We start from the raw sequence: 27,015 nt of genomic DNA, 5'->3' as shown, positions 1-27,015 counted from the left end.
CGCGGCGGCGACGCCAGCGGCGGGAGACGGCGGCGAGGCACCAGGCGGAGGCCGCCACCTCCACACCCTCATCTCGTGCCCCATCCCCAGTCGAGGTGGCCCCTGGGCACGTCTTGACGGCCCTGCCCAGGCGGTCGGCTCGGCTGGCCCGGGGTTGAGCTTATCCGGCGCTTCATTAAATGCCTCTTGCTATCTTTATGCAGATGCCCACCGTGTGTATTGCTTGGGGCATGCAGCTTATAATTTTGGGTGGGTTTTGTATTTGCTGCAATGTTGTGTACAGCTCTACCCCCCATACCTGAATCTCTTCCCTCATGTGTTTTGTGTTGGTGCATACTTTTCCAGCTGTTTGGCACCACAGCTGGGCCCGTAGCATTCATTTGCTCCTTATGGGTGTAACAGACAGACAGACAGGGCCAGGAGCGACGGCGGCAACGCTGCCACACAGCGACCGTCCTGCATGTAGCACCACGCCTTGCCCGCATCCACAACCACGGCAGGGGAGGGCAGGGGGGCAACGTCGACGTCCGGGTTAACATCAGCAAGGTCTATGGTCAGCATCTCTGGAGGCAGCGGGATGGGGGGCACGGCTGCCTTCGTGTCGAGCGGTGTACCACTCAGCATGTTGGCAAAGAGGGCCGCATTCACAGCATGCCCGGGCTGCGCCGGCAACTGCATGGAGGCGGTAGTCTCCCAGCTGGGCTGCCAAGCAACATCGAAGCAGGCTGGGGCCAAAGGGGATGGGGCCACCGAGGCGGGAGCGCAGCCCAGGGCCTGCAGCTCCTCCAACAAAGCGCCCGACATGGCGGTGCTAGGGCCCCACTGTACCAGGAACTCCTCGGTAGCGCCAGCCGTGCGAGTGTCCAAGCAGCGCACCACCTGCAGGTGCTGCAGCTTGCCGACGGCTAGGGGGAGGGGGTGTCTGTTGGGGTTGATGTGCGCGGGGACGACCCCACCGTGCTGGCCTGCCCGAGGGGTGCCTGGAAGAGTGCACACCAGGTCCGTCACACGGCGCAGGGCAGCCAGGGCAGCCTGGCCGGCGGTCGGGTGGGCTGCAGCAAACTGCTCCGGCGTCTGCATGCGGCGCCCATCCGGCTGCATGACATCCGACAAGGTGCGCACGCCATGCTGCCACAGAGGTGCTGTCATGTCCCCCAGGATCACAAGCTCACTGATACGGCGCTGGTGGAGGCGGTTCGCGGCGGTGAGCGTCTCCCAAAGGTCCCTGGGGGTGGTGTGCTGCGGGCCTGCGGTGGTGTCAAGCCTGGCCTTGAAGTGCCAGTTCAGCAGCCACTGATACATGCGGTCAAGCATGCGGGGCTGGTTGCATGGAGCGGCCAAGGGCGGGGCATCCCACAGATCCCGGTCGCTAGGTGGCTGTGGTGGCGGCGGTGGAGGAGGCGGCGGCGGCGGGGCTTGCGCCTGAGCATCGGGCTCCGCGAACAGGTCTGCAAAATACCCCTGGGTGTCTGGGCTACTCTGCAGCTCTGGGGCCCCTGCAGACTCTGGTGGGGGGTCTGCAGGGGGAGGCGGCGGCGCCTGCTCTGGTGGTTGTGGTGGCGGTGGCGGCTGGTGGCCGCGGTCATGCAGCACAGAATGCATCATGGCGCGAGCCAGCGTGCCCAGCCGCCCGCTGTCATTCAGTGCCTCAAACATGTGCTTCAGCACCGCAGCAACATACTCCACCGTAGCCGACGGGTGGCCCATGCCGAAGTTGTCGTGCGAGGCGAAGATGGCATCTGTCGGGAACCGTTTGGGAAGGCGGTACGCCCGCCGCACTGCATTGGCACGAATCCTGTCAAAGCCATCCAAGTGAGTTTGTGTGTACGGAGCAACGCAGAAAGTGTGCCGCAGCTTGCCAAGGATGCTCTGGCACTCAATGCGCAGGGCAGTCGTTGCAGATGCAGGGGCCTCCCCAAGCTGCTCGACCATGGTCCGTAGCAGGTCCTTGGCGTGGCTGCGCTGGTGGCTCCAATCCAGGGTGAGAGTGAAGTAGACCCCCAGATATTTGAAGCCCTGCTGCCTTGGTGGGCAGCACAACGTTGGTGAGGGGCTCGCCGCAGATGTGCAGGTTGCGCAGCGCAGAGCGGATTCTGCCCGCGTGGGTGGGGCTGTGGGTGGCATGCAGGACTGCAGACGTCTCACACTTTTCAGCATTCAGGCGCATGCCGCTCCACTCACTGTACCGGCTCACTTTATCCAGTTGGACTGCCATGGACTCTGCATCCCCTGTGAGGAGCAGCACATCATCGGCGTACCCGCCTCCCGGCGCGCGAATGTGATGCGGCGGCACCTGCCCGCGCCCAGCATGCTGCCGCACGCAGTTCAGGGCATATCCCCTGTCCCCTGCATCTAGCCAACGCAGCAGGGGCTCCAGGGCGATGATGAAGAGCAAGGGGGACAGTGTGTCCCCTTGAATGACACCTCGCCTGATGTTGATGGCCTTGGTGGGGCCGTGGGGGGTGGCGATGGAGGTGTGGGCGCCGTCGTACACACTCTTGACAGCCGCGACCGCGTCTGCTGGGAAGCCCAGCTTTCGCATGATGACATACAGCCGGCTGTGCTCTAGCGAGCCAAACGCATTGGCCCAATCCAGCTTGGCCATGAACAGGTTGCTCCTGCTGTGCTTGGCATCCTCCAGTACCATGGTGAGGTACTGCAGCAGGTCACGCGTACCTCGGTTCGGCCTGAAGCCTTCTTGCATGTGGGAGAAGATGCTGTGCCGCTCGGCATAGCTGGACAGCACTTGGGCAATCAGCCGGGTGTACAACTTCAGGAAGGTGGTGTGCAAGGCAATGGGGCGGTAGTTGGCGGGGCAGGAGGCCGGTTGGCGCTTCAGGAACAACAGGGTGGTGCTATGCAGGCAACTAGGGGGCATGCGCCCAGTGCGCCAGCACAGGCGCATGAGCTCTAGCATGAGCTGCACCAGCTGGGGGGGCATGTGTTTCAGCACTTCATTGGGCAGGCCATCCGTGCCAGTGGCAGTGCCGTTGCTCAGGCCCGACAAGCAGGCTCGGAAGGCATGCATTGTCAAGGCGGAAAACAGGCTGGAATTGGGCAGGCCGCGCCTATCTGTAGCGTGCCGATCGGGGGCGCCCTCCTGCTCCCACGGCAGCTTGTCGGCTAGGTGGGCAGGCACCTTGGGGCTGGCAGAGGAGAGGTGGTGGAAGTGGATTGCCTCCCTAATAGCAGCCGGCTCTGTCACAAGCCCCTGCGTCGGGTGCTGCACCACAGGCATGGTGTGCTGGATGTCGCCAGTGTTATTGTCAGTGCCAAAGAGCTCCTTGGCAACGCGATTGGGGCAGGCATGATAACGCTGCGCAAAGAGCTTGCGCTCTTTGTGCGCGCAGTCAGTGGCGTGGCCTCGGCGCAACGTGCGCAGCGCCGCCTTGTGGTGCATCCGGGAAGCATGCACTGCCACCCCATACTCAAGCAGGACACCTGGGGCGGCAGCCTGCTCCTCACTCGGCGGCGCAATGACCGCAGCCAGGTCGGCGTCGGCCGTGATGGTTGCAGAGCACGGGCTATCCAGGATGGCGCGCCAAGTCGTGCGGCCCTGGGCCAGCTTGTGCAACAGCCTGGCCATCTTCCTGCAGGCTGTGACATGCTTGAGGTGCGCAGTATGCTGGCGGGCACGGGCGCGGCTGTAAAAGCGCTGCTGTCCTGCGGGCGGGCGCTGGGCAGGGAGCTGCTGCTGCTTGGTGGGCAACACTTGGTATGCCACCTCGCACGCTTGCTGCAGGCAGGCCCAGCCCTCAAGCAGCAACGCATCCGCGGCGGCGCGGGGGACCGCATCTGCAGCCAGAGCGGCGTGGATTGCAGTGGCAGCCTCTAGCGCTCGGGCGCCGCACTCGGCGCCAGCCTGGTGCTGGAATGCAAGCAGCTTATCTGGTGGAAAGGGCCTGGCGAAGACGGGGCGAGCGTCCGCCGCAGCTGGGGCAGGCTGCGGGGCAGGTTGGGCAGGCTGGGCGGGCGGCAGCATGGTGCCGAGGAGGACTGAGGCAGGGGCCGCGAATGAGACAGGGCGGTGGTCGGAGTGGCATGCTGCCAGGCTGGCCACAATCTGCGGCTGGGGGGAGGCGGCCAGATGAGCTATCAATGGATCGTCAGCCTTGCACAGGAAATCATCTAATCGGGCACTGGCTGCCGTGCTGTGGAAGGTGTGCGGCCTGGGTCCTAGGCACTGCGAGAAGACACTGACAAGCCCACAGGCCTCCATTGTGGCCAGTAGCTGGGTATCTGCAGGTGTCAGGCTGCCCGCGCTGCGATCAGCAGCTTGTTGCACCCCATTCAGATCCCCACCAACCAGGAACATGTCGGCCGGGGACGACTGCATGGTAGCCTGGATGTAGGCAGCGACAGCATCCACCACTGCGGTCCTGCGCTCGTCGATAGGCAGGTACACTGAAATGCAATGGCGGGCAGCCGGTGCACCCAGCGCATGCAGGCGAGTGTGGGATAGGTAGCCGTGCAGCGCAGGGGGGCAGGGCAGGGAGCTTACGTCGACGCCTCTAGCAGGCAGGGCAGCTGCCACTGCTGTGAGTACGCCAGCGCGCGGCCTGGCAGGCGGCGGGCAGGGGTGGCAGGACAGCTGCAGGTGCATGTTGGGGAATACGTCCCTGACCCAGCGGGGCGGGTGCCGTGTGGGCGTTTGCTTGAGCTCCGAGGCAAAGAACAGCGCTGGCTGCAAGGTGGAGATGAGGGTGAATGTGGATTGGGCATGGGCCCTCAGGCCGCATACGTTCTGCGCCACGCAGCGTAGCAACAGGTCGGCATCCCGCGCCGGGTGGGGCGGCGCGTGCCAGAGGGGGAGGCAGGCAGGCATTGCAAACAGCAGCTGAGTGACGAGCTGCGGGTGGGCTGTAACTGCCTCAAGCATGTTCATGCCTGCTGCTAGGGCATCATTCAGCGGCCCGAGTTGAGGCGCGGGCAAGAGCATGTGCATCAGCTGGAACCACACCGTACCGTAGTTGCGCTGGCGGGGTGGCAGGCTCTGCCATACGTGGTTGGCCACAGCCCTCAAGTGGAGCATCTCACCGACGGTGGGTCCTACAAACAGGCTGGTAAGCTGGGCTTCCTGCTCCGGGGTTAGTCTGGTAGGGTCAGTCACTGGGCAACAAACTGGGGACAAGCAGTGCAGAAGCATAAAGCCAACCAGCTGGGTGTTGATGAGCGCACCGCCTCCATGTCGGCACAGAGCTGAGCAGCGAACCTGGGTCCCGTGCCTGATGGGCTGGAGTCGGGATATCGCAGAGACACAGGGAATGGCCACCCCAGGGCGGTGCCCGGGCTAGCTTGCAGGCCAGCAGGAGCACGCACATCCCGAGATGCCAAACCCAGCGTCTAGACAGCATGAGCGCGGCACCCCGCAGCAAGGCACGCCCACAAGGGGCCAGGCTCCCCCGCAAGCGGGGTCTACGGGGGCGAAATTCTAGAGCATGGGAGTGGTGAGGCGTGCACACCTCGCTGCTAGCCTTCCCTGGCCTGTGCGGCTCAGCCCATCGCCATTAAACTTAAGCCAAAGCCTAACAGTGGCCAGGGTTTCGGCAACGGAAGTACGGTGTACCGCCATGGCGGCAGGATCAGAACACAGCAGGCTGTAATTGCATGCACGACTCACAATTCCCGTAGCTCTAATTCAGCTTCGCTATCCACTCCCCGCTGAAGCACTCGCCTTCCGACACATGCGGTCAATCGCAACTTGCACCTGCGATTGACGGCATCTGAAACCTCAGCGTGCCTTCCGGAAGGATTTAAGGGTGTGGAAGCGCTCGTGCAGGCCGCTGCAAACCCGCCGACAGCGCCCAAGAGACCCAGGCAGCAAGCGGCAAGCGTGCCGCCTGGTCTGCCGCCGCCACCGACACCATGCCTGGCCGAGTCGCGACGGCGCAGTCAGAGCTCAGCCCCGCATCAGAGCAGGACCTGGAGGCCGGCTCCCCGCAGTTCAGCATCGCCGCAGTCAAGCCGCACTCGCCGCAGCCGACGGCGCTGCACCTGTGGCCAGCCCACCTTGGAACCGAATCGTTCCCCACAGCAGCCCAGGTGCTGCAGGATGACGGCAGCACCGATAATGCCATGAACAGCAGGAGAAGCAGCCACGCTGGTTCAGCGGCTGCTGCAGACGAGAGGCCATGGCGGCGAGGATGGCACAGGTGCGATGCCGAGACAGGTGGCTCGAGTGCGTTTCAGTGACTCCCAGCCTCAAAGTGGCTCCCAACTTCAGTGGGCAAGAGTCATGGGCCCTCACCAATGCTCCACCCTATCCTTCATATTCAGGCTGTCTGACGCGGCCACGGCAGCAGCTGCGGCGGCGGCGCTGCCGCTCCGCTGGCTGAGCCGGGGGCGGCTGCCGCTCTCCCGCCGCACCCGCAGCCTTGAGGTGCTCTCGCTGGGGCGGGAGCAGTCGGCCCCCTACCTGCCGGGCAAGCAGCCGCTGCCGACACAGCTGGCCAGCCTGACAGAGGAGCAGCACAGCCGGCGGCAGCTTGTGGCGCAGCGCTGGCAGCGAGCCTGCCGGGCGCTGATGCAGGGGCGGGAGGTGGCCGGGTGCATCGACCTGCTGGGCAACAGGCTGGCGCCATCAGGCGACCGCCTGCATGCGGCAGTGGTGCTCAAAGCGCGGCTGGCGGCCTGCCCCGCGGCCAAGCAGCGGAGGCTGGCATGGGCGCTGCTGGCACGGCGGCGGGCGGGCAGGGTGGGCTGCCGGGAGCATGCCCTCAACGAGCTCTTCATCACAGGTGCAATCAGCGGACCATCTGTATCGGCCTGTGTTGCCTGCCGCTGGGAAACTGTGCGGCACGGGGCTCAGTAGCATATGTGCCTGCCCGCCTAGCACAAACCACTCCCCTGCTTGCAACCCTTCAGCCCCTGTGCCGCCCACCCTGCATGCCCGCCTTGCAGGCGAGTGCATCTTTGGCTTCTTCACTCCGCCGCCCATGGGCAGCCACCGCCCCTACTTCATCCCTGCGCTGACGGCCGTGCTGGTACTGCTGTACTTCTTCATGGCTGGGCAGTACGGGCAGTACCAGGCAGTGACCAACCCTGCCGCCACCGCCTGCCTGGCGGCTGCACAGCGAAATGGCACTGCCCCAGCTTGGGGCCCAGGCGCCATGGTGGCTTGGATCACGCCGAAGCAGCACGGCTGGTGCTTTGCTGGGAAGTCCCCCGGCAAGTTTGATGCGCAGTACCTGATCGACTGGGGTGCCCGCTGGGCTCCCGACATGCGCCGCAGGTCGGTGCTGGCCAGCCTGGGTGGCGACAGCGTGGCTGGGAGGTTAGGGCAGTCAGGCTGTCGCAGATCTGCGTGGCGACTGCATCTGGTTTCAGTTGCGCCCATGCACACATCCTGCGTGATGCCTCCCTGCCGCTACCCGCGCCCTGCAGCCCCCAGCGCTGGCTCACCTCCGCCCTGCTGCACCAGTCCTTCAGCCACCTGCTGTCCAACTGCCTGCTGCTGGTGGGGCTAGGGTGGCCCATGGAGGCCAAGTACGGCACCTGGAGATTGGCGGCGGTGGCCCTGCTGTCTGCACTGGGCGGAAACCTGTTCAGGCAAGCAGGCTGTCCTGCAGCAGGGAGCATGTGACCGCATGGGCCCGGGCATGCTCTGCTGCCAGTTGAGTGGGCCGGTGTGCGGTTATTGACCCGGCCCCGGGGACCCCACCCCCCAGCCCGCTGCATGCCCTGGGGACCCCACCCCCCAGCCCGCTGCCTGATTCCCTTCCCTTCCTTCCGCCTGCACGTGCAGCGCCGTGACCGAGGCGCCCTGCACCGCGGTGGTGGGCACCAGCGGCGTGGTGTTTGGCATGGCGGGCCTCACCCTGGCCGACATGGTCCACAACTTTGAGACGCTGAGCCGCCCGCTGCTGCGCGCCACCGTGCTGCTGGCCTTCCTCATCTTCTTTGCCGTCACCGTCGGCACCACGCCCACCGGCACCTCCCACATGTCCCACGTCGGCGGCTTCCTGTGCGGCCTGCTATCCGCGCTGGTGCTGCTGCCAAACGTGCACAGCGGGCGGGGCGAGGCGGCGGCGACGGCGGCAGGGGCGGCGGGGTGCCTGGCCATCTTCCTCACCCTACCCCTCTTCTTCTACCTGCGCCAGCTGCCGCACGTCTGCTGCGGCTGCTGATCATTGCCGCATTCGTCCTGTCCAGCATTGCTTTGATCCTCTCAATTATAGCAAAGCCCCTCTGCCGTCGCCATGTCAGCGATGAGCGGGCGCTTCCAAAAGGCGCTGCACGACGCTGCCAAGCAGCTTTGGCCAGAATGCAGGCGCTCAGCCGTGGGTGGCAGGATGTGGGCAAGCCGCTCGCTAACGTCGCCGTCAAGCTATACTTCGCGCAGCGCCTTGACTTAGCGATCGCCCTCGGCTGCCAGGCGGTGCTGCCCGCCCCAGCTGGCCTGGGGCTGGCCGCATCACGCATCATCAGGCTGCTGGTGGCGGCCAGGGCTGCGCGGGGGTCGGCGGCCCTGTCCGAGGTGACGCTGCGGCGGCAGGGCGTGAGGCAGGTGTGGTGCCCCTGCCCATCAATTCTACTGCATTGAACCCGTGGCTGTGGTTTGCAGGAGGCACAGGAGGAAGGGGAAGAGGAAGAGGCCGGTGAAGCGGCAGGTGGCAGCAAGGTGGAGCGCGGGTGTCAGGCACCTGCCCGCCGCCGCCACCAGGAGCAAGCACGCGTCGCACCCAAGGGCCTTGGCAGCGGCCTGCCGGCGCTGCCCCTGCCCCGCATCCCGCCCGGCGGCCTGCCGAGCTGCAGCCTGCAGGCCCAGACACCCTTCATGCTGGTCGGGCAGAGCGCGGCCAGGGCTCCCATGCTGGCCATGAAGGGAGATCGGCTGGTGCGGGGCCTGGCAGGGCTGGCAGCCACCTTCCTGCTGTGCAGGTAAGTACTGCGGCGCTCAGGGAGGCGAATGGGCAGCGCAGAAGACGCTGTCACCAGCCTCACATCTCAAGCATGCTCCTGCTGCTGCTGCCGCAGGGCTGTGCGCACGCCCTTCACCGGCAGGCTGGCCAGGCTGCCCCCACGGCTGGTTGAGTTCCTGTTCCACACAGGTGTGGCAGCTGTGCATGCATGCATGCATGCTCGCATGCTCGGGACATGCTTTGAAAGAGCTCCTGATTTCGTGTGGCACACCACAAGCAGCTTGCTTAGCCGCAGCCCCTGCACACTCTTCCTTTGCGTGCAGTCGTGGGCCCCGCCGCCGCTGTGTCCTACCTTAGCATTAGCGGGGCCGGTAAGGTCGTAACCGCCAGCGACCGCGCCTTGTGCCAGCGCCACGAGCCCGCGCTGCAGCAGCTGTACATGCAGCTGCGGCAGGCGGGGGATGCCGAGGCCCGGCGCGACGGGCGCGGCGTGGTGTTTGCTTCCAAAGGCGCGGAGGGTGTGCAGGCCATTGAGCGCCCGGACATCAATGCGTGCTGCCTGCCAGGCGGCCTCGTGTTCGTGCACAGGTGAGAAGGATCCCTTGCTTCTGGACCGTCCCGACAGCTGTGAGGCAAAAGGTTAGGAAGGGAGCAGCTGCCATGCACGGTCGGGAGGCCAGGCGGTGGGCACTGCTGGCAGCACAGTTGTCGCTTCAGCCAGCTGGCAACCCTGGCCTTTGCGCCGCCCTCTCATCTGCCGCAGCGGGCTGATCAAGGCGGTGCAGGGGCGGCAGGACTCGCTGGCGTTTGTGGTGGGGCACGAGGTGGGGCACGCCATCGGCAGACACAGGTGCGCAATCTTGCATCAATGATGTGGGTGGCTGCTGGCGGCGCCATGATCCGACGCCTGTGCTGAGAGCCTGTGCTGACATCAGCTGGGCTGCCTTTACGCAACATGCGTTCCCTTTCACCTGCGCAGCCTGGAAAAGGCCACGTCGATGTATGCGGGCCTGTTTGCTGTCGACGCGCTGGTGGGGCTGGCTGAGCGCCTGCTTAGGGTGAGGCTGGGGCGCTTGTGCTGCTGCCCTGGGCGGCTGCAAGGCACCGTGCATGGCTCCAGATGTGTATGGCTACAGATGTGTATGGCTGATACCGCTGCCACATGGACTCCATGTGGCTGCGGTATCAGCCATTGTCGGACCCAGCTGCCCCTCGCAAGAACGCCTGGCTGCTGCCCTGCAGCGCCTGCCCCCGGGCGAGGAGCACGGCGACTGGGTGGCCTCCCAGCTGCGCACGCTGGATGGCCTGCTGCAGAGCGGGCTGTACATGTGGCAGCTGGGCCAGTCGCGGCGCCAGGAGTACGAGGCGGACCAGCTGGCGCTGCGGCTGGGCGCGGGCGCGGGCATGAGCAGGCGAGAGGCGCGCTGGGCGGTGCGGCATGTGGCTGAGACCGTTGGTGGAGACAGGTGCCTGCTGAGGGACTACCATCTCTGATGAGGTGTAGCTTTGTGTTGTTCACTGTCGATGCAGGAGCTCCCTCTTTTCGGGGGCAACCGATGTGCTGCACAAGTTCATGCGCATGGAGGCTGAGGGAGGCGGCGCCACGCCCGCGCAGGGCGACAGCCCGCTGTCCACCCACCCCGCGGCGGCCAACCGCCTGCGACGCCTGTTTGAGCTGGGCGGCAGTATCGCCTAAGGGTTCCTTTCCTCCACCCGGCATTTGTGCAGCACCTGGCATTTTTTTAACGCTGACGCTGGCGCCAGCAGGGCGGCAGCTATGTGTTCCATTCTGTGCATGCGTTTGCGTTGCCATTCTGAACCTGCAATCAATAATCAGCATTTACCGTCTGTGAAGAGGCAGAAACTCCTTGCCTTACGGCCGTCCGCGGCATCCGCCCGGCAGTATGGCGTTCTCAGGAGCGGTGAAGATCGGCGATCTGAACGACTTCATCGCTCCGTCTCAGGCATGCGTAGTGAGCCTGGAGGGCGGCAAGCTGGCCGCCGCCAGTGATGCGGAGGTGAGGCAGAAGGACCCAGAGGGGGGTAGCAGGCCCGTTGTTGCAGGTAGCGTCTAGCGCCTAGCCCCCAGACGCCGCGCGCGCTGGGTTGCGGCTCGGCGAGCGGCCGCCTGCCGGCCGCTGTCACTGCCCGCCGCCGGGCCCAACCCGGGCCGTGCTCGTCTGAACCCCTGCAGGTTGGCACGGTGCAGTTGCAGCCACGCGGCTTCTCGCAGACCCTGCCTGCAGCAGTTGACCAGCCGGTCAAAGTGTCGCTGCACGACTGTCTGGCCTGCAGCGGGTGCGTGACGTCAGCAGAGACTGTGTTGCTCCAGCACCAGAGTGCCGGGGAGCTGCTGCAGCGGCTGGCAGACCCCAGCTGGACCGTGGTAGTTTCCCTATCACCCCAGTCAGTCGCCGTGCTGGCGGCGCTGCATGGGCTGCCGGCAGCAGAGTGCGCTGCGCGGCTGGTGGCGTTCCTTCGCCAGCTGGGTGCAGCCGCTGTGTTCGACATCGCCGCCGCTCGGCAGCTGGCGCTGGCAGAAGCGGCGCACGAGTTTGTACAACGCTACAGCCAGAGCGCCCGCGGAACAGCAGCGCTATCAGCAGCAGCAGCAGCAGCAGCAGCAGCAGCAGGAGAGGATGCTATGGATGTGGATGCAGCGGTCGCTGGGCGCGGCAGTAGAGATGGCGGCGGGCCGCTGCCCATGCTTGCATCAGCCTGCCCCGGCTGGGTGTGCTATGCTGAGAAGACGCACGGCGAGCACGTGCTGCCCTACATTGCCACAGGTGCGCGAGGAGGCGGCATGGCGGCGCCTTAGCCATGGTTGCCCCTTGCAGCGCTCATTCCACCCGCCTCCCCTGTCGCTGTCCCGCAGGCAAGAGCCCGCAGGCGGTGATGGGCACGCTGGTCAAGCGGCGCTGGTGCATGGCGGCGGGGCTGTTGCCAGCCTGGGTGTACCATTGTACCATCATGCCCTGCTATGATAAGAAGCTGGAAGCTGCGAGGGAGGACTTCAATCTGCCTGGTGAGCCAGGGAGGCAGCCTGGGGAGGGTGGCCGCTGGCTGCTGGATGGCTTGTGATCAGCCGTGGGGGGTTTGGCAGCAGGTGGCGCAGCACAGTACCAGTGTTGGGGCCGAGCCGAAAGCCTTGGTGCCTTGTTTTGCCGCCCGGCCTGGTGGCCTGTCTGCCCCGCAGGCACCCAGGTACCTGAGACTGACTGCGTGCTGGCCACAACCGAGCTGCAAGAGCTGCTGGAGCAGCGGCAGGCTGACCTGGGCAGTCTGCAGGGGGCACCCTTTGATAGCATGGTGCCACTGCCGGCAGCAGGGGCAGCAGCTGCGCCAGCATGCAATGGCAGCGATGGTGCTGGTGCTAGCAGCAACGGCTGGCACGCTGCGCCAAAGCCGCCGACCAGCAGCAGCGGCAGCGACGCCGGCGGCACGCTGCCCGCCAGCAGCGGCAGCGGCGGCTACCTGGAGTATGTGTTTCGGGCAGCAGCGCGGCAGCTGTTCGGGCGGCAGCTGCCGGCGGGGCCGCTGGCAATGAGGGTCGGCAGGAATGCGGGTACGCCCCTGCCTGCTCGCCGTTTTGGGGGACAGGCGCTGCCTTTAAACTGACAGCTTCCCATATCATACACACCTGGATCCTGCCCTGATGAGGCGGCGGAGGGCCTCTGCCCCACTTCTTGTGCCCGCCGCAGATCTGCGGGAGGTGACCCTGGAGGCGCCTGGCGGCGGCCCGCCGCTGCTGCGCTTTGCCGCCGCCTACGGCTTCCGCAACATCCAGGGGCTGATGCGCAAGGTGAAGCTGGGGCGGTGCGAGTACGACTATGTGGAGGTGATGGCCTGCCCCTCAGGTGCGGTACAGCCCGTGGTACATTTTTGGGATACAGGCAGTGCAGTGTGGGGAGCGCTGCAAGGTTTGCTGCATGTCTGCAATCTGCGACAGGGCGGCGTGTTGGACGGGCAGGTGATGGAGGGTCGCACCTTGAGATCAGCATTGTTCTGCCTCCCTTGTGGCTCCTCCCGCCGCAGGGTGCCTCAACGGCGGCGGCCAGCCCAAGCCTGCTGCGGGCCAGACCTCGGCGCAGCTGCTGGAGCAGCTGGAAACGCTGTATGCGGACGCTGGCAGCGGCCATGGGGCGGTGCAGCCGGATGCAGACCCTGCAGTACAGCAGCTGTACCACGAGTGGGTGCAGGGCCAGCCTGGGTCGGAAGCCGCCCGGCAGCTGCTGCACATGCAGTACCATAAGCGTGAGAAGACGGTAACTGCGACCCTGGCCGACTGGTGACTCCTTGGGTTGCCGCCATCTCCCTTAGTTGTCTCAACATTTCATTGCCGCATCTCCCTGCTTTCTGTGCTTTCCCTGCTCCACCTAGCGGCTTTCGTTCAACCGTTTCATTTTGACATTTTGACACAAAGAGATTTCAGTGATTCAGTGTATCATGGTGCAAGAATGAACTACCATAGGCCAGGCAATAAACGGCACGAGGCATGTCCAGGCGGTCTCCTCATGCAGGGGTAGGGGGAGAGATGCAAAGCGCCCCTCAATAGCCCGCCTTGACCTTGAACGCCGCGGCGTCCAGTCCGCCTGCCCGCCCCGTCAGCTCCTCCACTATCTTGCTGCCCACCCGCAGGCCGTCGACCGCCGAGGACACGATGCCGCCCGCATACCCGGCCCCCTCTCCGCACGGGAACAGCCCAGGCAGCGACAGGCTCTGCAGGCTGTCGGCGCCGCGATCCAGGCGCAGCGGCGCGCTGGTGCGAGTCTCGGCGGCGTGCAGCAGCGCTTGGTCGCTGCAGGGCAGGGCCGGGTGGGCGAGGGGCAGTAGGAGTGGACGCATGCCACGTGTGTGTGTGTGTGTGTGTGTGTGTGGTGTGCTGATGAGCTGCAAAGGAGGTGAGGCGAGCAAGCAGCAAGCATGTGTGCAGGCAGGCAGGAGCACCTGGCAAAGCCGGGTATTTGGCGGTCAAACCGCTCCAGGGCAGCCACAAAGGCAGCCGTCATGTGGGGAGGATAGAAGTCGTGCAGCGGTACAGGCTTCACTCCCAGGCGGTACGATGAGGGAGGCAGCTGCCCGGAAGGCGCCACGCCTGCTAGGAAGTCGGAGACGCGCTGAGCTGGCGCCACAAAGGCGCCGCCGCCACGCGCCGCCGCCTCCCGCTCATACTGCAGCGCAAGGCAGGGGCTGTATGTGAGATGGGATGATGCTGGTTTGTGTGCATGTGTGTGCTGTGGTGGCGGTGTGTGGGGCAGGCATGTGTGGAGGTGGAGCCCTCTGCCTGCCTGCCTGATGCACTGCCCCACCCACCCTCGCTGCTGCCCGCTCAGCCGCCGTGCTCCCGCGATGCACCACCCCAGCCACCACTGCACCTGCTGCTGCAGCGCCATGCCGGCCAGCGGCCCGTGCTGCGCCTCCAGGTGCTGCCAGTCGCCGGGCTGCACCGCCACCACCAGCGCGCTGTTTGCCCATTTCGAGTCCCGCCTGCGCAGAAACAGGGCCAGCAGGGGGCAGCGAATGGAGCAAATGAACATGCGGCAAGCGCCGAGGAGGGAGCAGACCAGCCGGGAAGGCGGGCAGGCAGGCTGGCTGGCAGGCAGGCAAGACGAAAGGCAAGCAGGAGCAGGCATTCGGGACGAGCGGGCAGGCAGGCGGGCACCTGCTGAAGCTCATGCCGTTGATGCACAGCTCCTCCTCGCTTGTGCTGGTGGGCACGATCTGGCCGCCGGGGCACATGCAGAACGAATACACGCCACGCGCCTCGCTCCCGCAACGGCCCCCGAGGTCGCTGCCGCCGGAGGCCGCGGCCGCCGCCAGCAGCGGCTGGTACCAATCGTCCGTGAAGTAGCTGGTGCCGCCACCTGCTGCGCCTGCTGCCGCCGCAGCGGCCTGGGCCGCCGCCGCCGCGCTGATCTCAGCAGCCAGGCGGTACTCAGCCACGGGGTAGGGGCCCTTGCCGCGCAGCACCTGCACCCAGGCGCCAGCCCCAAGCTTCTTCTGCGGTGCAGGCACCACCCTCACACCAATCCTGCAACAAGACAGTGCCAACACCCAAAACAAACAAAAAGGAACGCTGGAATCACTCCGCACCTTGGCTGAGTCGTCCGCACCGTACTGCAAGCTGTTGATGAGCTGCTGCGGGTGCTCGATCCTGCACTAGCCAGCCCGGGCGTGCGGGATGCATGGTGGGGAATGACAAGCAGCGGTGCCAACGCTCCCAGTCTAACAAGCTTGAGCATCAGCAGCGCAGGGAGGGAGGCAGGGAGGGAGGCAGGGTCGCTGCCTGTTGGCGCACCGAAGGCGGCAGCAGGAGGCAGCCAGGCAGGCAAGCAAGGCCGCAGGGCCTCACCGGAAGCCCATGGCGAATGCCTTTGGTGTGATGCTGACGTCGTGCCGCAGCACCATGCGGTACAGATCTCTGGCTGAGTGGCCGGGAGCCAGGACCACCTTTGATGCGGCGATGGTGGACCCGTCTGGCAACGCAGGTGGGGGAGCAGAGGCAGCAGCAGGGTGGGCAGGGCTGCCGGCAGCAGCGCCAGACAAGGATGCAGGCATTGGAGCGGGGTCCGCGGCAGCCAGCAGCAGCCAAGGGGGGCCAGGCGCAACGCAGTGTGGCTGAGGCCACGCTGCTGTGGCGCGCTGCGCGTGCCCACCTGCCAGCTGCACGCCCGCCACCCGCCCGCTGCGCACAACCAGGTCCTCCACTCGGCACCCAAACCGCACCTCGCAGCCCAGCGATATCAGGTACTCCCTGCAACGCCGCAACGGCACGGCAGAACAGAGTGAAGGGCGTGCAGGGGCGCGCATATGTGGTTGCAGGGGCGACACGGGCAGCAATACGCGGCACCGTGGCGTCTCAGTGCGGGCCAGTGGGCTCGGGCGGCTGGTGGCCCTGCTCTCCCCATCATCTCCCCACCCAGGCACGGGCGACCCCCTCTGCTGCCAAAGCGAAACCCGCGCACCGGAAGGCTTTGAGGACGCGCACGAGCCGGTCAGTGCCCAGGTGCGGCTTGCCAGACACCAGCACACTCTGCAAGCAGCCAGGAGACGAGCAGGCACGGAGGCTCACCCGCACGCAGCCTGCACAACAGGGCAGACGGCTGCATGTCTGGCCCCGCCGCGATGCCCCTGCTGGTCCCCGCGCCAGCTGGCTCTCACCTCTGGCGCCCCGAAGCGGTAGAGCGTGTTGAGGACTGCGCGCACGGGGTCGCTGTTGCGCCCGATGCGCGTGGTCAGCTTGCCGTCGCTCCAGGTGCCCGCGCCGCCCTCCCCGTAGCACAGGTTTGACTCTGGGTTGACCCTCCGCCGCACAAACAGGGCGCCGATGTCCTTGCCTCGCACCTCCACCGGCTGCCCGCGCTCGAGCAGGACCACTTTGATCCCAGCTTCAGCCATCTGTAGTGCAGCCCACAGGCCTGCTGGCCCACACCCTACCACCACCACGGGCTCCCCAGCCGCCCCGCTGCCACTGCCGCCGCCGCAGCCCTGGCCCTGCTGCGCTCCCAGTGCCGGCAAGGGCGCCTGCTCCTGCTGCTGCTGCTGGCGCTCCAGCGAACCCAGGCGCTCCTGGAGGCGCCGCAGGCCTGCCTCCTTGAGGGCTGCTGCATCCACATCCACGCAGTATGCCCAGGTTTTCCTGCAGGAAGGGGCCAAGGGGGCCAGCAAGAACGGTCTGGGTCTCAGCAACTGGTTTCCATGCTGCTTCACAGAAGCAGCAGAGACTGCATACAGCAATGAATAACCAGCCTGCATTACGAGCTCACCTGGCTGGGGCTCCATCCCTTGCCTTGCGGGCATCAAACGACTTGCGAACAACCCTCACGGCAGCGGCGGGTAGCGAGGTGCCGCCGCGAACGCGCAGCTTGCGGGCCAGGGCCGCCAGCAGCTGGAAGTGGACCGTGGTATAGTCGTCCTTGCCAGGATCTTCTTCTGCTGGCACCGATACGCCAAAGACGCGCCAGGCAGGGGCACTCTCCACTTCGCACCAGCCACTGCTGCTGCCGGCGCCGCCACCGCCGCTGTCAGACTGCCGCTGCTGGCCGGGTGGCTTGCGGAGCTGCTGCCTGCGTGGCGCATCGCTGCGAGACTGGCGGGAGTCTGAAGTTGCCGTTGCGGTTACTGCATGCTGGCGATGCGTCGCTGGGCTGCTCAGAAGCCTTTGCGGCAGCCACAGCAACATGCTGTGGAGCTATCTGTTGCGTATGTTGCTTGTCACGGGCTGTATTATTAGATGTAATCGAGTGCCAGGCGGCGGGGCAGCGGGCGCAGCGTCGCCGCCGCCGCTGCTCCCTTTTGGCAGCAGGACTGGCGCATGCTGGGCGCGTTGAGCGTTTACAAGTTTCCCCAGCCCGTTTAGTATGCTGCAAGTTCCCGCAGCTTCAACTGGGCGCCACTGATGCCAATAACGCACCAAAGCATGCCAGCCAAGGCGGTCGGCGGTGCAAAGAATCAAAAAGAGGCCAGTTCAGTAATGTCACTCTAAGCAGCCAGTTGGGCAGGTTATAGTGCCCAGCAAGTTGCAATGCATGTGCTCAGCAAAATCATTTCTTCGGCACACACAGCAGTGCTGCATGCTGGCCGCCAAACTCCAGCTGCGAGGCAGCAACGGGGGCAGCCCTCCGTTCATTGGCCCACCAATGAATCCACCACAAGCAACAGGCACAGGCCAGAGCAGGCCGCACAGCTGCAGCCTGGCGCTTTGCAGGAGTCTGCACAATGAGTAGGGTCTCACATTTGGTAGCCACCCCTGTCCCGCGCTTACCTGGATGATCTTCTGGCCCGCAAACTTCTTGGTGTCTGCCAGCTTCTTGGGCACAACCTCGTCTGCACAACAAAAGCAAGCGCGTCAGCGGCGCAAGCAGGCAGAGCGCCAGAGGGTCGTGTCAACAGGCGACCGGCCGCGCGCCAAGAGCAGACAAGCCAGGGCAAGGCATGTGCGTCAGTAGGTGCAGGCACAGCAGCCAAGCCCCGCCCACCCTCATCATCGTCGCCTTTGCCCAGCTGGTTGCTGGTGCCAAAGCCCCACAGCCAGCCATCGCCCTCCTCGCTGAAGCAACCTGAAGGGCGTGGGCAGGGGCACCCCTTGCTTCATCTAAGCTGGCTCTTTACCGGGCCTGGCATCGCCATGCATGCCGCGCCAAAGCGCCGTCGACGCCGCGCCCGTCCTGCACACAGCCACCGCCTCGCTTCTCACCAGACACCGCCAGGCCCGCCGCCGCTCCCGCCACCTTGACGGCCTCCAGCCCATCCACCGCCTTGGGCTCAGGGCAGGCTGCATGTGCAGGCAGAGGGGGAGGTGGCGGGCTCCAAAGGCATGGCGGCAGCCAGGCATGGCGGCGGCAAGCAGCAAGGCTGGTCCCTGCAGCCTCCTCAGCACAGTCGGGTGCCGCCAGGGCTCTCACCTGCATCTGCCGACACTTCAGCATCCTTCTGGCCCAGGCGCCCGTACGTGGGGCGGCCAAACGACAGCAGCGTGCCTGCGTGTGGGGCGGGAGGGCAAGGGGCGTCAGGAACACCACACAACAACGCTCTAACTCCGGGGCGTGCAGCACAGCATGCCACAGCGACTAACCGGCGCACAGAGCCGGCAAAGGGCATGCTTGCTGCACCCGGTGGGGTGCCCCTGTGCCGCCGCCGCCGCCGCACCTTCTTGCGTGAGCACCAGCGTGTGGTGCTGCCCGCTGCGCACCAGGGCGCTGCCCTTGCCCTCCAGCGCTTTGACCAGCGTGGGTGCATACACAGGCACCTGGCCTGCACACACACGCACGCACGCGACAAGCAAAATTGCAGAAGGAGGACACACAAAGCAGAGCATGGAAACAGACGTGCAGCACACCGCCCTGTGCGCATGAATAGCCGGGCGGCGCACCCGGCAGCGCTAGCTGTCCGTAGTTGTTGAGCCCAAAGGCGAAGATGTGGCCGCCGGCGGTGGTGGCAAAGGTGGCGTAGGTGCCGCAGTTGACATCCACGATGCGGCTGCTGGCGCCGCTGCAGGCGGAGGCAGGAGGCGAGGGGAGCGGTTGGAGTGGGGAAGGAGAGGCAGCGAGAGCAGCGCAGCGCTTCTTGGTGGAATGCTTTTTGGATCATTCAGCTTGATGGGCGCCAAACCGGCCCCGTGCCCGGCCCGCCAGCCGCACCGGATGCGTTTGAAGGGCACCGTGTGCGGCGCCAGCAGCGTCTCCATCTTAACTCTGTCCGACAGCCGCTCGCCCACGCGCCCCAGCTGGCCCTGCTGGCCGTTGCCCCACGTCAGCAGCGCGCCGCCCGCGGTCACGCCCGCCGTGTGGTCGGCGCCTGCAGAGGGGGCAAGCACCACGGATGCAAGATCCGCATGACCACCTTCGCTGCTGCCATGCGCGTGCAGACGGCCACACGCTGCGGCCAGGAGGGTCGTGCCAAACCAGCCGGCATGCCGCGAGGTAGCCGCTGAAGGGTGGCGCGCCAGGCCGCCGCGCCACGAAGGCGCAGCCATGCCCGCAGCGGACCTGAGGCGATGCGCAGGATCTGCTCCTCCGCCTTCTTGGGCTGGTAGACGCAGGCCGGAGTGAGCTGCACGGCGGCACAATGCGGGACATGAGCCAGCAGCATGGCAGCGCAGTGCAGCACACAGCACGGCAGCCGGCGGCGGCGCTTGGGGTCGCAGCAGGCGTGGGAGCAAAGCAGCGCGATGCTGGGACGCATGCGCGCACCTGGATGCGTGTGTGAGGGCCAAAGCCCATCACGCCGCTGGCGTCCCGATAGGTGCCCCACGCCCACACCGCGCCCAGCTCAGTCAGTACACAGGTGTGGCTGTCGCCTGCAGGCCAAGCCGGGTTGGCAGGGGCTCCTCTTCAGCAGCCTGCCGGCCAGCTGCCCCACTGATCTGCAGCAGTCCAGGCGAGATGCCGCCTTGCCAGCCAGACAGACAGACAGACAACCCCAGGCCCAGCGCACCTGCGGTGACCTGCACCACCTTGCCAGCCTCCTTGGGCAGAGGCACTTTGCCGGGCACATAGGCATCGCCCGCCTTGCCGCTGGCCTGCCCAGACTTCTCCCAAAGCTCGCCCGCTGCAGGGGCAGGCCAGGCGGGTAAGTGGGCTGGCTGCATGCGCGGTTCGCTACCTGTGCGCGCCCCCATGCAGGTATGGGCGGTGGCGCCGAGCTGGGCAGAGAGCGACGGCGGCGGCGGCGGCAGCAGCGGCGCACCTGTTTCCCGGCCCAGCGCGCCCTCGTCATTAACGCCCCACGAGAAAATCTGGTGGTCTGCCGTCAGCGCCACGGTGTGCATGCCGCCGCATGCGATTTGCAGCACCTGCAGGCCGAGCAGGGGCCAAGATGGCAGAAGCAGAGTGGACGTCAGCATGACATTCAGCGCCCAGCCGCCTGCCTGTCCTCATTGCGGCACTGGCATGGAATCGTGCCAGACAATTGCCAGCAGCTTGCAACAGCCGTGCACTGCTCACCTTCTTGCCCTCTACACTGATTGGGAAGGGCCGCAGCCGCTCCGTCACCTCCTCGCCCAGTCCCAGCTGGCCGCAGTCGCCATCGCCGAACACAAACACCTCGCCGGGCACCTGGGTAGGTAGCAAACAAAGTAGCTGATAAGCTGGGCAGTGTAATGGAGTGGGCTGGGCACGCAGGATGTCCTACAGTCGAGGCGGCGGCGATGGCGGCGGCGGCGGCGGTGATGGCGACGGTGATTGACCCGCCCGGGGCACGCACCTGGAAGGCGGCCTCGATCGGATGCAGCGGCTCTTTTTTTGCCCCGGCCCGGCGGCGCACTTGCCGCTCCACTGCCGGCTGCACCTCCTTCCTCCGCCGCCTTCCGCTTGCTGGCTTTCACTACCTTCTTGGCCATCCTGAATCCCACCTCAGCTGGATCGATGTGCGATTTTCAGCCCAATGGGCGCGTTTGGCTTGAGGTGCCGGCATGGGCACTACATGAGGCAAGTACATGTCTCTGGCCGACGCCTCAGGCGCCCTGGCGATGCCTGAGGCACACCGAATCAATATTCCTGCCATTTAATGTCGTCAGCCAGGTGCTGCCTCTGCTCTCCGGTTTCGCCTGATGCGTGTTTGCGGAGGCTGTCATACGTGTTTCATGTTTGGTGTACACATTGTCCTTTGTTGTGGATGGACGAGGATGTGCGTCTTTTGCGAATTCCCTCCACTTTGTCCTCCAGTGCTCACTCACGCCGTCAACCGCCTGGCTGCTTGGCGCCAAGCATCCACCTGCAGCACAGGATGTTCGATCCTGCTCCTACTGCACTCCAAGTGGCTCGGCTGGCCGATCAAGATCTGCTCATCATGCACGGTGCCGCGCACTCAAGCTGCGGCGGCACCTGGCACGCCACCCGCCAACCGCTGCCCCAGCAGCCAGGCTGCGCATCCTGATGTCAACACGTAGGTGCACAGCACACATAGCAACGAGGCTGTCCTAAACTGATTCAAGCAGCGAATTGCGGCCTCTAGTGCTTTTGCCGCATACGGCACATCGCCCGGCACAGCAGGCAGGGCGGCGGGGGCGGCGGCACTTCCTGACCCTGTTTCGGAAGTGCCCGAACCTAACTTTTCCGATCGCACCTGATTGTGGCTACTCGAAATCACGATCTCTGGAGACCGGCCGACACAGGCATCGCATCGCTGCCCACCCTGATAGCGGTCCGTGCAGCCCGCTGGCAAGCCAGGCAGCTGTTAGACATGCAGTGTCCGTGCGCGCCAGCCAACCGACGAGCCGCCCGATAGCCGAGACAACCACCCAACAGCGGGCCACTGCCGCCGCCGCCCAGCCCGCCGGCAGCCGACAGCAGCGATGAGCTCGGCAGCAGTGGCGCCCAGCGAGCCCCAGGTGGTGGTGGCCAACGGGGCCGCGGATGGAGACGAGGACAGCAGGACGACCTTCGGATCCTGGCAGGAGGAGGCGCCGCCGCCGTTTGACCCCCTGCCGACTCCGGCGGGCTCTGTGGCGGAGTCGGTGCACAGCGTTCACCTCAGCCACCTCCAGCCCCACGAGCTGAGGACCATCTCCCGCCTGTGGATCACATCACGCGACCTGGAGCCGCCACCGCCGCCACCCCACCGCAACCTGGCGCTGCGCGGCTTGCGCTGGTGGGCGCGGTGGGCTGTGCCGGGCATGGGCATGTTTGTTGAGGCCTGGATGATCTTTGCCATCGGGTGAGGCTGGGGGGAGGACTGGCGTCCAGGCGTGCCGTGCTGTGCTGTCATATCCACACCCGCCCCAGCTGGACTCAATCTTGGTGTGCGTGCATGGTGCCATGTTGTGACTTGACTAAATGCGCTCCCAAATCTGCACATGCGCCTGGCTTGCTGCCGTGACTGCAGGAACATCATGCCCCTCCTGAAGATCAGCTTCCCGCACTGCTTTGGCGGCGAGGAGCCCACCAGCTGCAGCCAGAGCGCCGCCAGCTCGGCGACATATGTGGAGGTGGGGAGGAAAGCAGCTGGCTGCCTGTCGTGGTGCCGTCATCAAACGGCAGCCAGCCAGCTCGCTGCGTGCCAGCATCGCCAGGCCTGCGGCGCTTCCACCTGATCTTGCCTGCCCCGCAGGTGTGCGGCATCATTCTGGGCATGCTGGTGCTGGGATTCTGTGCCGACATCATCGGCCGCAAGTGGGGCAGCAGGTGAGTCGGTGAGGCGGTGCGTTCTGGTTTGAAATGTCTTTGGCATCCAGTGCCACCCTGCTCCTGGATGGCCAGGTGCAGTCTTCATCTGTGCCACGGGTCTGCTTTGCCCGTCTGCCCTGTGCGCACAGGCTGGCCTCGAGCGTGATGCTGCTGGGCGGCGCCATGCTGACCGGCTGCGCCGGCGGCAGCGACAGCGGCTTCCTCGTGATGTTTCTTATTGCCCTATTCATCTTGGGGGCAGGTGGGCTGGGCGCAGGCGATTCGGGCGTCCTCTCCATGCAGCGCTGGCTGGCTGTGAGTTTGTACTGCTAGGCAGGTTTCCCACCTGCTTGCCAGGTTTCCCCTTCACTGTGCAGGCGTGGGTGGGGAGTACCCCGTGGCGGCCAGCTCAGCCGCCGAGCGAGCCGAAGGCAGCAAGCAGATGCGGCGGCGGCGCGGCGAGACCGTGCTGCTGACGTTTAGCCAGCAGGGCTGGGGTGAGCGCGGTGCTGGGGCGCCGTGGCGCTTGAGCCCTGGTCGGCTTCACTGATGCGGCATTGCCGAGCTCTCTGCGGCGGTTGGCTGCAGGCAATCTGAGCAACACGATCGTGGTGACCCTGCTGCTGCTGGTGCAAGGCGCCACGGGGCCTTCTGTCAGCGCCAGCCAGGCGGAGGTGACGTGGCGGGTGCAGTTTGCTGTGGGCACCGCCATCGCGCTGGCGCTGGTCGCCTACCGCTGGACCCTGCTGCAGGCAGGGCCCCCGCCGCAGCAGCTGCCCTGCTGCTGTCCTTGCTGCTCAGACATGAAGAACTGGCTGCGACGCTGGCTCGGGGCCAACGCAATGTGGCTGGTTGCTGCCCACCTGCTCGCCTGTTTGCAGGAGTCGAAGGTGTGGAAGGCGGAGCGGCATGACGTTGCGGAGCACTTGGCGCAGAAGGGGGTGAGCAGGGGCACGTGTCCCTGCTGTCTCCACCTGCCTGCTGCTGCCACGGCGCAGAGCACTCGCCGAGCAGTGCCTGCCTGGCACCGGCTCATCCGCTTGCCATCATGTTGCACTCGCTGACCAGATCCATGTGTGCCTGCTTGCTCCACCTCTGCTCTTGCCGCCTAGCAGATCCAACCACTCGCACCACGAGTACAGCATCATCTTCAGCTTCTACTGGCCTCGCCTGCTGGTCACCTGCCTGGCGTGGGGGCTCAGCGGCTTTGCGGTGGGCGCTCTTTGCAGCTGCTACCAAACTGGCCATCGGCCCCAGCCCATGCCGCACGCTTACAGCAGCAGCTTGCATGCGGCTGGTTCTGCGTGCGTTGGTAGTGCGCCACACCCAATAGGCAGGCCATCCCACGGGGCCCAGCCTGGCCCACACACCTGACACCTGCCCCTGCCCCACTGCGCTGGCCACATGCTGTGCGCAGTTTTACGGCCAGAAGCTGTTCCAGGCGCAGTTCATCCAAGTCATCTCCCCTGGGGCCTCCATCTATACCATGATGCAGTGGACCCTGCTGAACAACGCCGTGGCGCTGCTTGGCTGTGAGTGGCGCGGCGGGTTGCGGGCGGTCTAGACAGGATCTTATCGCACCCAAGCTGGCCTGCTCTTGCTCCACACCCTGGCACAGCATGCGTGCTGAGCCTCAGCCGGGTTGCTGCTGTTGCGAGCAAGGTACATGCGGTGACTCACGCTGCCACGCCCACGCCCCTGCTCTCCACGCAGACTATGCTGCCGCCGCCCTGATCGACCGGCCCTGGTTTGGGCGGGTGCGCATGCAAGCGGCCGGCTTCTTCATGCTCTCCGTCCTCTTTGGCCTGCAAGGCGCGCTGTACGATGTGCTGCTGGGCAGAGCCCTGGGAGCCTTCCAGTTCCTCTACTACTTCTCCGCCTTCTGGCAGAACCTGGGGCCCAACTGCACCACCTGGCTGGTGGCCAGCGAGGTGAGGCCCGCGCAGGGCGAGCGCCTGTCCACGGCGTGTGACCGCGCCGTCATGCCGCGCCGATCATGCCGCTCCTGCACCGCCACCTGCACCTGTGCCTGCATTAAGGGAGGCCGCCGCCTGCTTTGCCTGCGTTCCTAGCTGAGCCCTCACCACGCCACCCACCACCCACCCAGGACACGCATCAATGGCATTGCATTGAGACTTGTCTCCGCCACCTGCGCCGCAGGTGTATCCCACAGGCGTCCGCTCCTTCTGCAGCGGCGTGTCGGCGGCCGCGGGCAAGGCCGGCGCGCTGGTGGCGGCAGCCACCTTTAGCTCTGTGAGCCCTGCTTGCCCTGCTGCTGCCCTGCCGCTGCCCTGCTGCCGCCGGATGTTCCTGCTGCTGAACACCTGGCTGTTCTCCCCCCTCGCCCCACCCCCACCACGCCAGCCTCCTCGCCAGCTGCTGCCAGGCCGCAACCTGCCCACTTCCATGCCCTCGCCCCGCCTCACGCAGATCTCGCCACGCGCCGCCTTCTACGCCTCTGCCGGTGCCGGCCTGCTGGGCTTCCTGCTCACCGTCGCCTTCCTGCCCGACACCACGGGGCTGGACCTGCACGAAATTGACAGGTGGGCCCACGTGCTTGCATCCAGGGGCGCGGCACAGCGGCGCAGCCTGGTGCAGCAGCTGACCGGGTATCCCCAACCCAGTGTGGTGCAGCCTCAGGCTCAGCTCCTGGCGGCAGCCGGCAAGTGTTGCCTGGCCCACCGCCTCCCTGCCCACCCGCCAACCCTTGTGCCCGGCCCCCACTCTGTGGCACACAAACATCGCCCTGCCTGCAGGATGAACCGCTACCTCATGGCGGGGCAGCTGGCTCACTACCACGGCGAGGGCTGCAACCCACGCTTCCTGTCGTGGTGGGAGCGGTGGAGGCGGTACGATGAGCACTACATGCCCGACCGCGACTACGTGCACAAGCAGCTGCAGCGCCACCCGCACATGCCCGCGGAGCCGCCGCCCTCGCGGCAGACGTCGCCGCGCCCCACGCCGCGCTCGTCCCGCCGCTGGCTGCCAGGGGGCGGGTCGTCGGTGGGGGGCTCGCCGCGGCCGGGGCCGGTGTACCCGTCAATGGTTTCGCTGGCAGAGGGCAGCGCCTGCTAGCACCGCGTCCCTGGCCCACGCTGTTGTCCGGCCAGCCCCCTTTCTGTGATGTGCTTGGCATGGTCCCATGGCCCTTCATCTCAGCCTGTGATCTCAATGTGTGCGGCGGGCGCACTTGCATTACACGTTTCACGGTGACCCCTGACCCAATTCGATGAAATCACTCTCAGTTTAATTTCAGGCTCCATGAGGCAAAATCAAGGGCTGTGATCAAAACAGCAACACGAGCAGGGAATGTAGATAACTTTAAAATTAAAAGAGAAGCACCCCTTGGTTCAGGGGCGCGCTGCAGATAGCCGGCGCTGCCACGCTACTCGGCCACAGCGGGCCTGGCGAGGCAGGAGGCCGTGGCGAGCCTGGTGCGCAGGTGGCGCACGCCCGCGCCAGCCGACGCCGTCGCCTTGCTGCACAGGCGGCGGGCGGTGGCGGCGGTGCGGCTGAACGCCTTGCTCACAGCCGCAGCAGCACGGGCGGTCTTGGCGGGTGGCGGGGAGATGGTGGTGGTGGCGTCCAGCAGGGCAGGGGGCTGCACCAGCCACTGGGCCTGCAGAGGAGGGCGGGCACGGGGGTGGGAGGCATGAGTGAGTGCTGGGAGGTGAGAGATGCAGGTTGGTAGATGCAAGTGTGACTGCAGGCGGCCCTCCCTTGCTGCAAGGCAGCCAGCCAGGCACCCACCTCCTCGGGCGACAGCTCCAGGTCGAGGGTGGCGGCGGCAGAGACGGGGGCAGAGGCGGTGGCCTGGCAGGTGCTGTGCTGTGGCGCGGCAGCCGCAGCGGGCGTGGCGCAGGGCAGGCGCAGGGCGCCGCGGGGCGGGTAGGGGATGATGGCGGTGCAGGGCTGGGCCGGTGCTGGGGCGGGTGTGGCGGTGGCGGTCTGGTCGGCGGCGGGTGCAGGCTGCTGGGAGGCGAAGAGCAGCAGCTGGATGGCGCCGTGGGGCAGGTACAGGATGTGCACAGCGCACTCCTTTTGCTGCTGCTGGGCAGGAGCAGCCAGGCTGCTAGCAGCGGGAGTGGCGGCGGCAGGGATGGGGCGGGAGGGGATGGTCCAGGTGCTGGTGGCGTGGCCAGAGGTGGCGGCGGCGAAGCTCGCCTCCCGCTCAGCAGACTTGGCGCGGCCCAGCTGGCTGGCGGCGTGCTTGCGAGGGGAGGTGGCGGTGGCGGCGGCGGCGCCGCGGCTGGGGCCATAGCCTGCCATGGTCTGGCGGCGCTTTGCACCTGCAGGGGGCCGGGGTGGGGAGGAGGGCAAGCAGGGGGAAGGGAGGTGAGGGCCGGGTGGGCGTGCATGTCATCTGTGGACGCGGCCACCAGATCCCTGACACGTTTGGTGGGCTCAGTCGCCCCACGCTCCCCATACACCACTCACCGGTGTCTGCACGTGAGGCGGCGTCGCAGGTGGGGATAACGGAGATGGGCATGGCTGCTGGTGGGCGGAGGCCGGGGGTAAGCGTGGCAGAGATGGCTGTGGGTGGGTGGGTG

General features: G+C 66.1%; 4 protein-coding genes across 4 annotated transcripts; 3 read left to right on the top strand and 1 right to left on the bottom strand.

The window, feature by feature from the left end:
- Positions 1–5,865: 5,865 nt before the first annotated feature.
- CHLNCDRAFT_139859 (hypothetical protein) lies at positions 5,866–10,557 on the top strand (the record flags this gene model as incomplete). Its single annotated transcript, XM_005843749.1, has 13 exons — positions 5,866–5,996; positions 6,277–6,737; positions 6,901–7,231; positions 7,384–7,485; positions 7,745–8,108; positions 8,375–8,506; positions 8,663–8,880; positions 8,977–9,050; positions 9,185–9,449; positions 9,625–9,711; positions 9,841–9,919; positions 10,104–10,327; positions 10,392–10,557. The coding sequence occupies 13 exons, from the start codon at positions 5,866–5,868 to the stop codon at positions 10,555–10,557; spliced, it is 2,634 nt and encodes an 877-aa protein (XP_005843811.1).
- Positions 10,558–10,765: 208 nt separating this feature from the next.
- On the top strand, positions 10,766–13,153 carry CHLNCDRAFT_139858 (hypothetical protein; the record flags this gene model as incomplete). Its single annotated transcript, XM_005843748.1, has 6 exons — positions 10,766–10,879; positions 11,056–11,647; positions 11,737–11,886; positions 12,058–12,426; positions 12,563–12,718; positions 12,897–13,153. 6 exons carry the CDS (start codon positions 10,766–10,768, stop codon positions 13,151–13,153), a joined length of 1,638 nt encoding a protein of 545 aa, XP_005843810.1.
- Positions 13,154–13,409: 256 nt separating this feature from the next.
- On the bottom strand, positions 13,410–20,719 carry CHLNCDRAFT_59147 (hypothetical protein; the record flags this gene model as incomplete). Its single annotated transcript, XM_005843698.1, has 22 exons — positions 20,565–20,719; positions 20,306–20,416; positions 20,049–20,154; positions 19,797–19,910; positions 19,553–19,659; positions 19,349–19,412; positions 19,001–19,157; positions 18,733–18,851; positions 18,510–18,614; positions 18,266–18,340; positions 18,058–18,135; positions 17,840–17,920; positions 17,626–17,687; positions 16,628–16,950; positions 16,023–16,500; positions 15,827–15,894; positions 15,518–15,615; positions 15,214–15,337; positions 14,524–15,015; positions 14,237–14,348; positions 13,809–14,032; positions 13,410–13,659 (listed from the first exon to the last, which is right to left on the bottom strand). The coding sequence occupies exons 3-22, from the start codon at positions 20,128–20,130 to the stop codon at positions 13,410–13,412; spliced, it is 3,213 nt and encodes a 1,070-aa protein (XP_005843760.1). The 5' UTR covers positions 20,131–20,154; positions 20,306–20,416; positions 20,565–20,719.
- A 720-nt stretch (positions 20,720–21,439) lies between these two features.
- On the top strand, positions 21,440–25,540 carry CHLNCDRAFT_59146 (hypothetical protein; the record flags this gene model as incomplete). The annotated part of the gene is made up of 13 exons (XM_005843747.1): positions 21,440–22,016; positions 22,185–22,287; positions 22,410–22,483; positions 22,615–22,727; positions 22,843–22,962; positions 23,054–23,309; positions 23,347–23,406; positions 23,581–23,677; positions 23,883–23,997; positions 24,179–24,396; positions 24,626–24,718; positions 24,896–25,008; positions 25,222–25,540. Exons 1-13 carry the CDS (start codon positions 21,655–21,657, stop codon positions 25,538–25,540), a joined length of 2,043 nt encoding a protein of 680 aa, XP_005843809.1. The 5' UTR covers positions 21,440–21,654.
- Positions 25,541–27,015: the final 1,475 nt, after the last annotated feature.

This window comes from Chlorella variabilis (genome assembly GCF_000147415.1).
Source record: "Chlorella variabilis unplaced genomic scaffold CHLNCscaffold_27, whole genome shotgun sequence".
NCBI lineage: Eukaryota > Viridiplantae > Chlorophyta > Trebouxiophyceae > Chlorellales > Chlorellaceae > Chlorella > Chlorella variabilis.
Note: the sequence above shows the minus strand (reverse complement) of the source record. Positions and strands in the feature narration are given on the sequence as shown.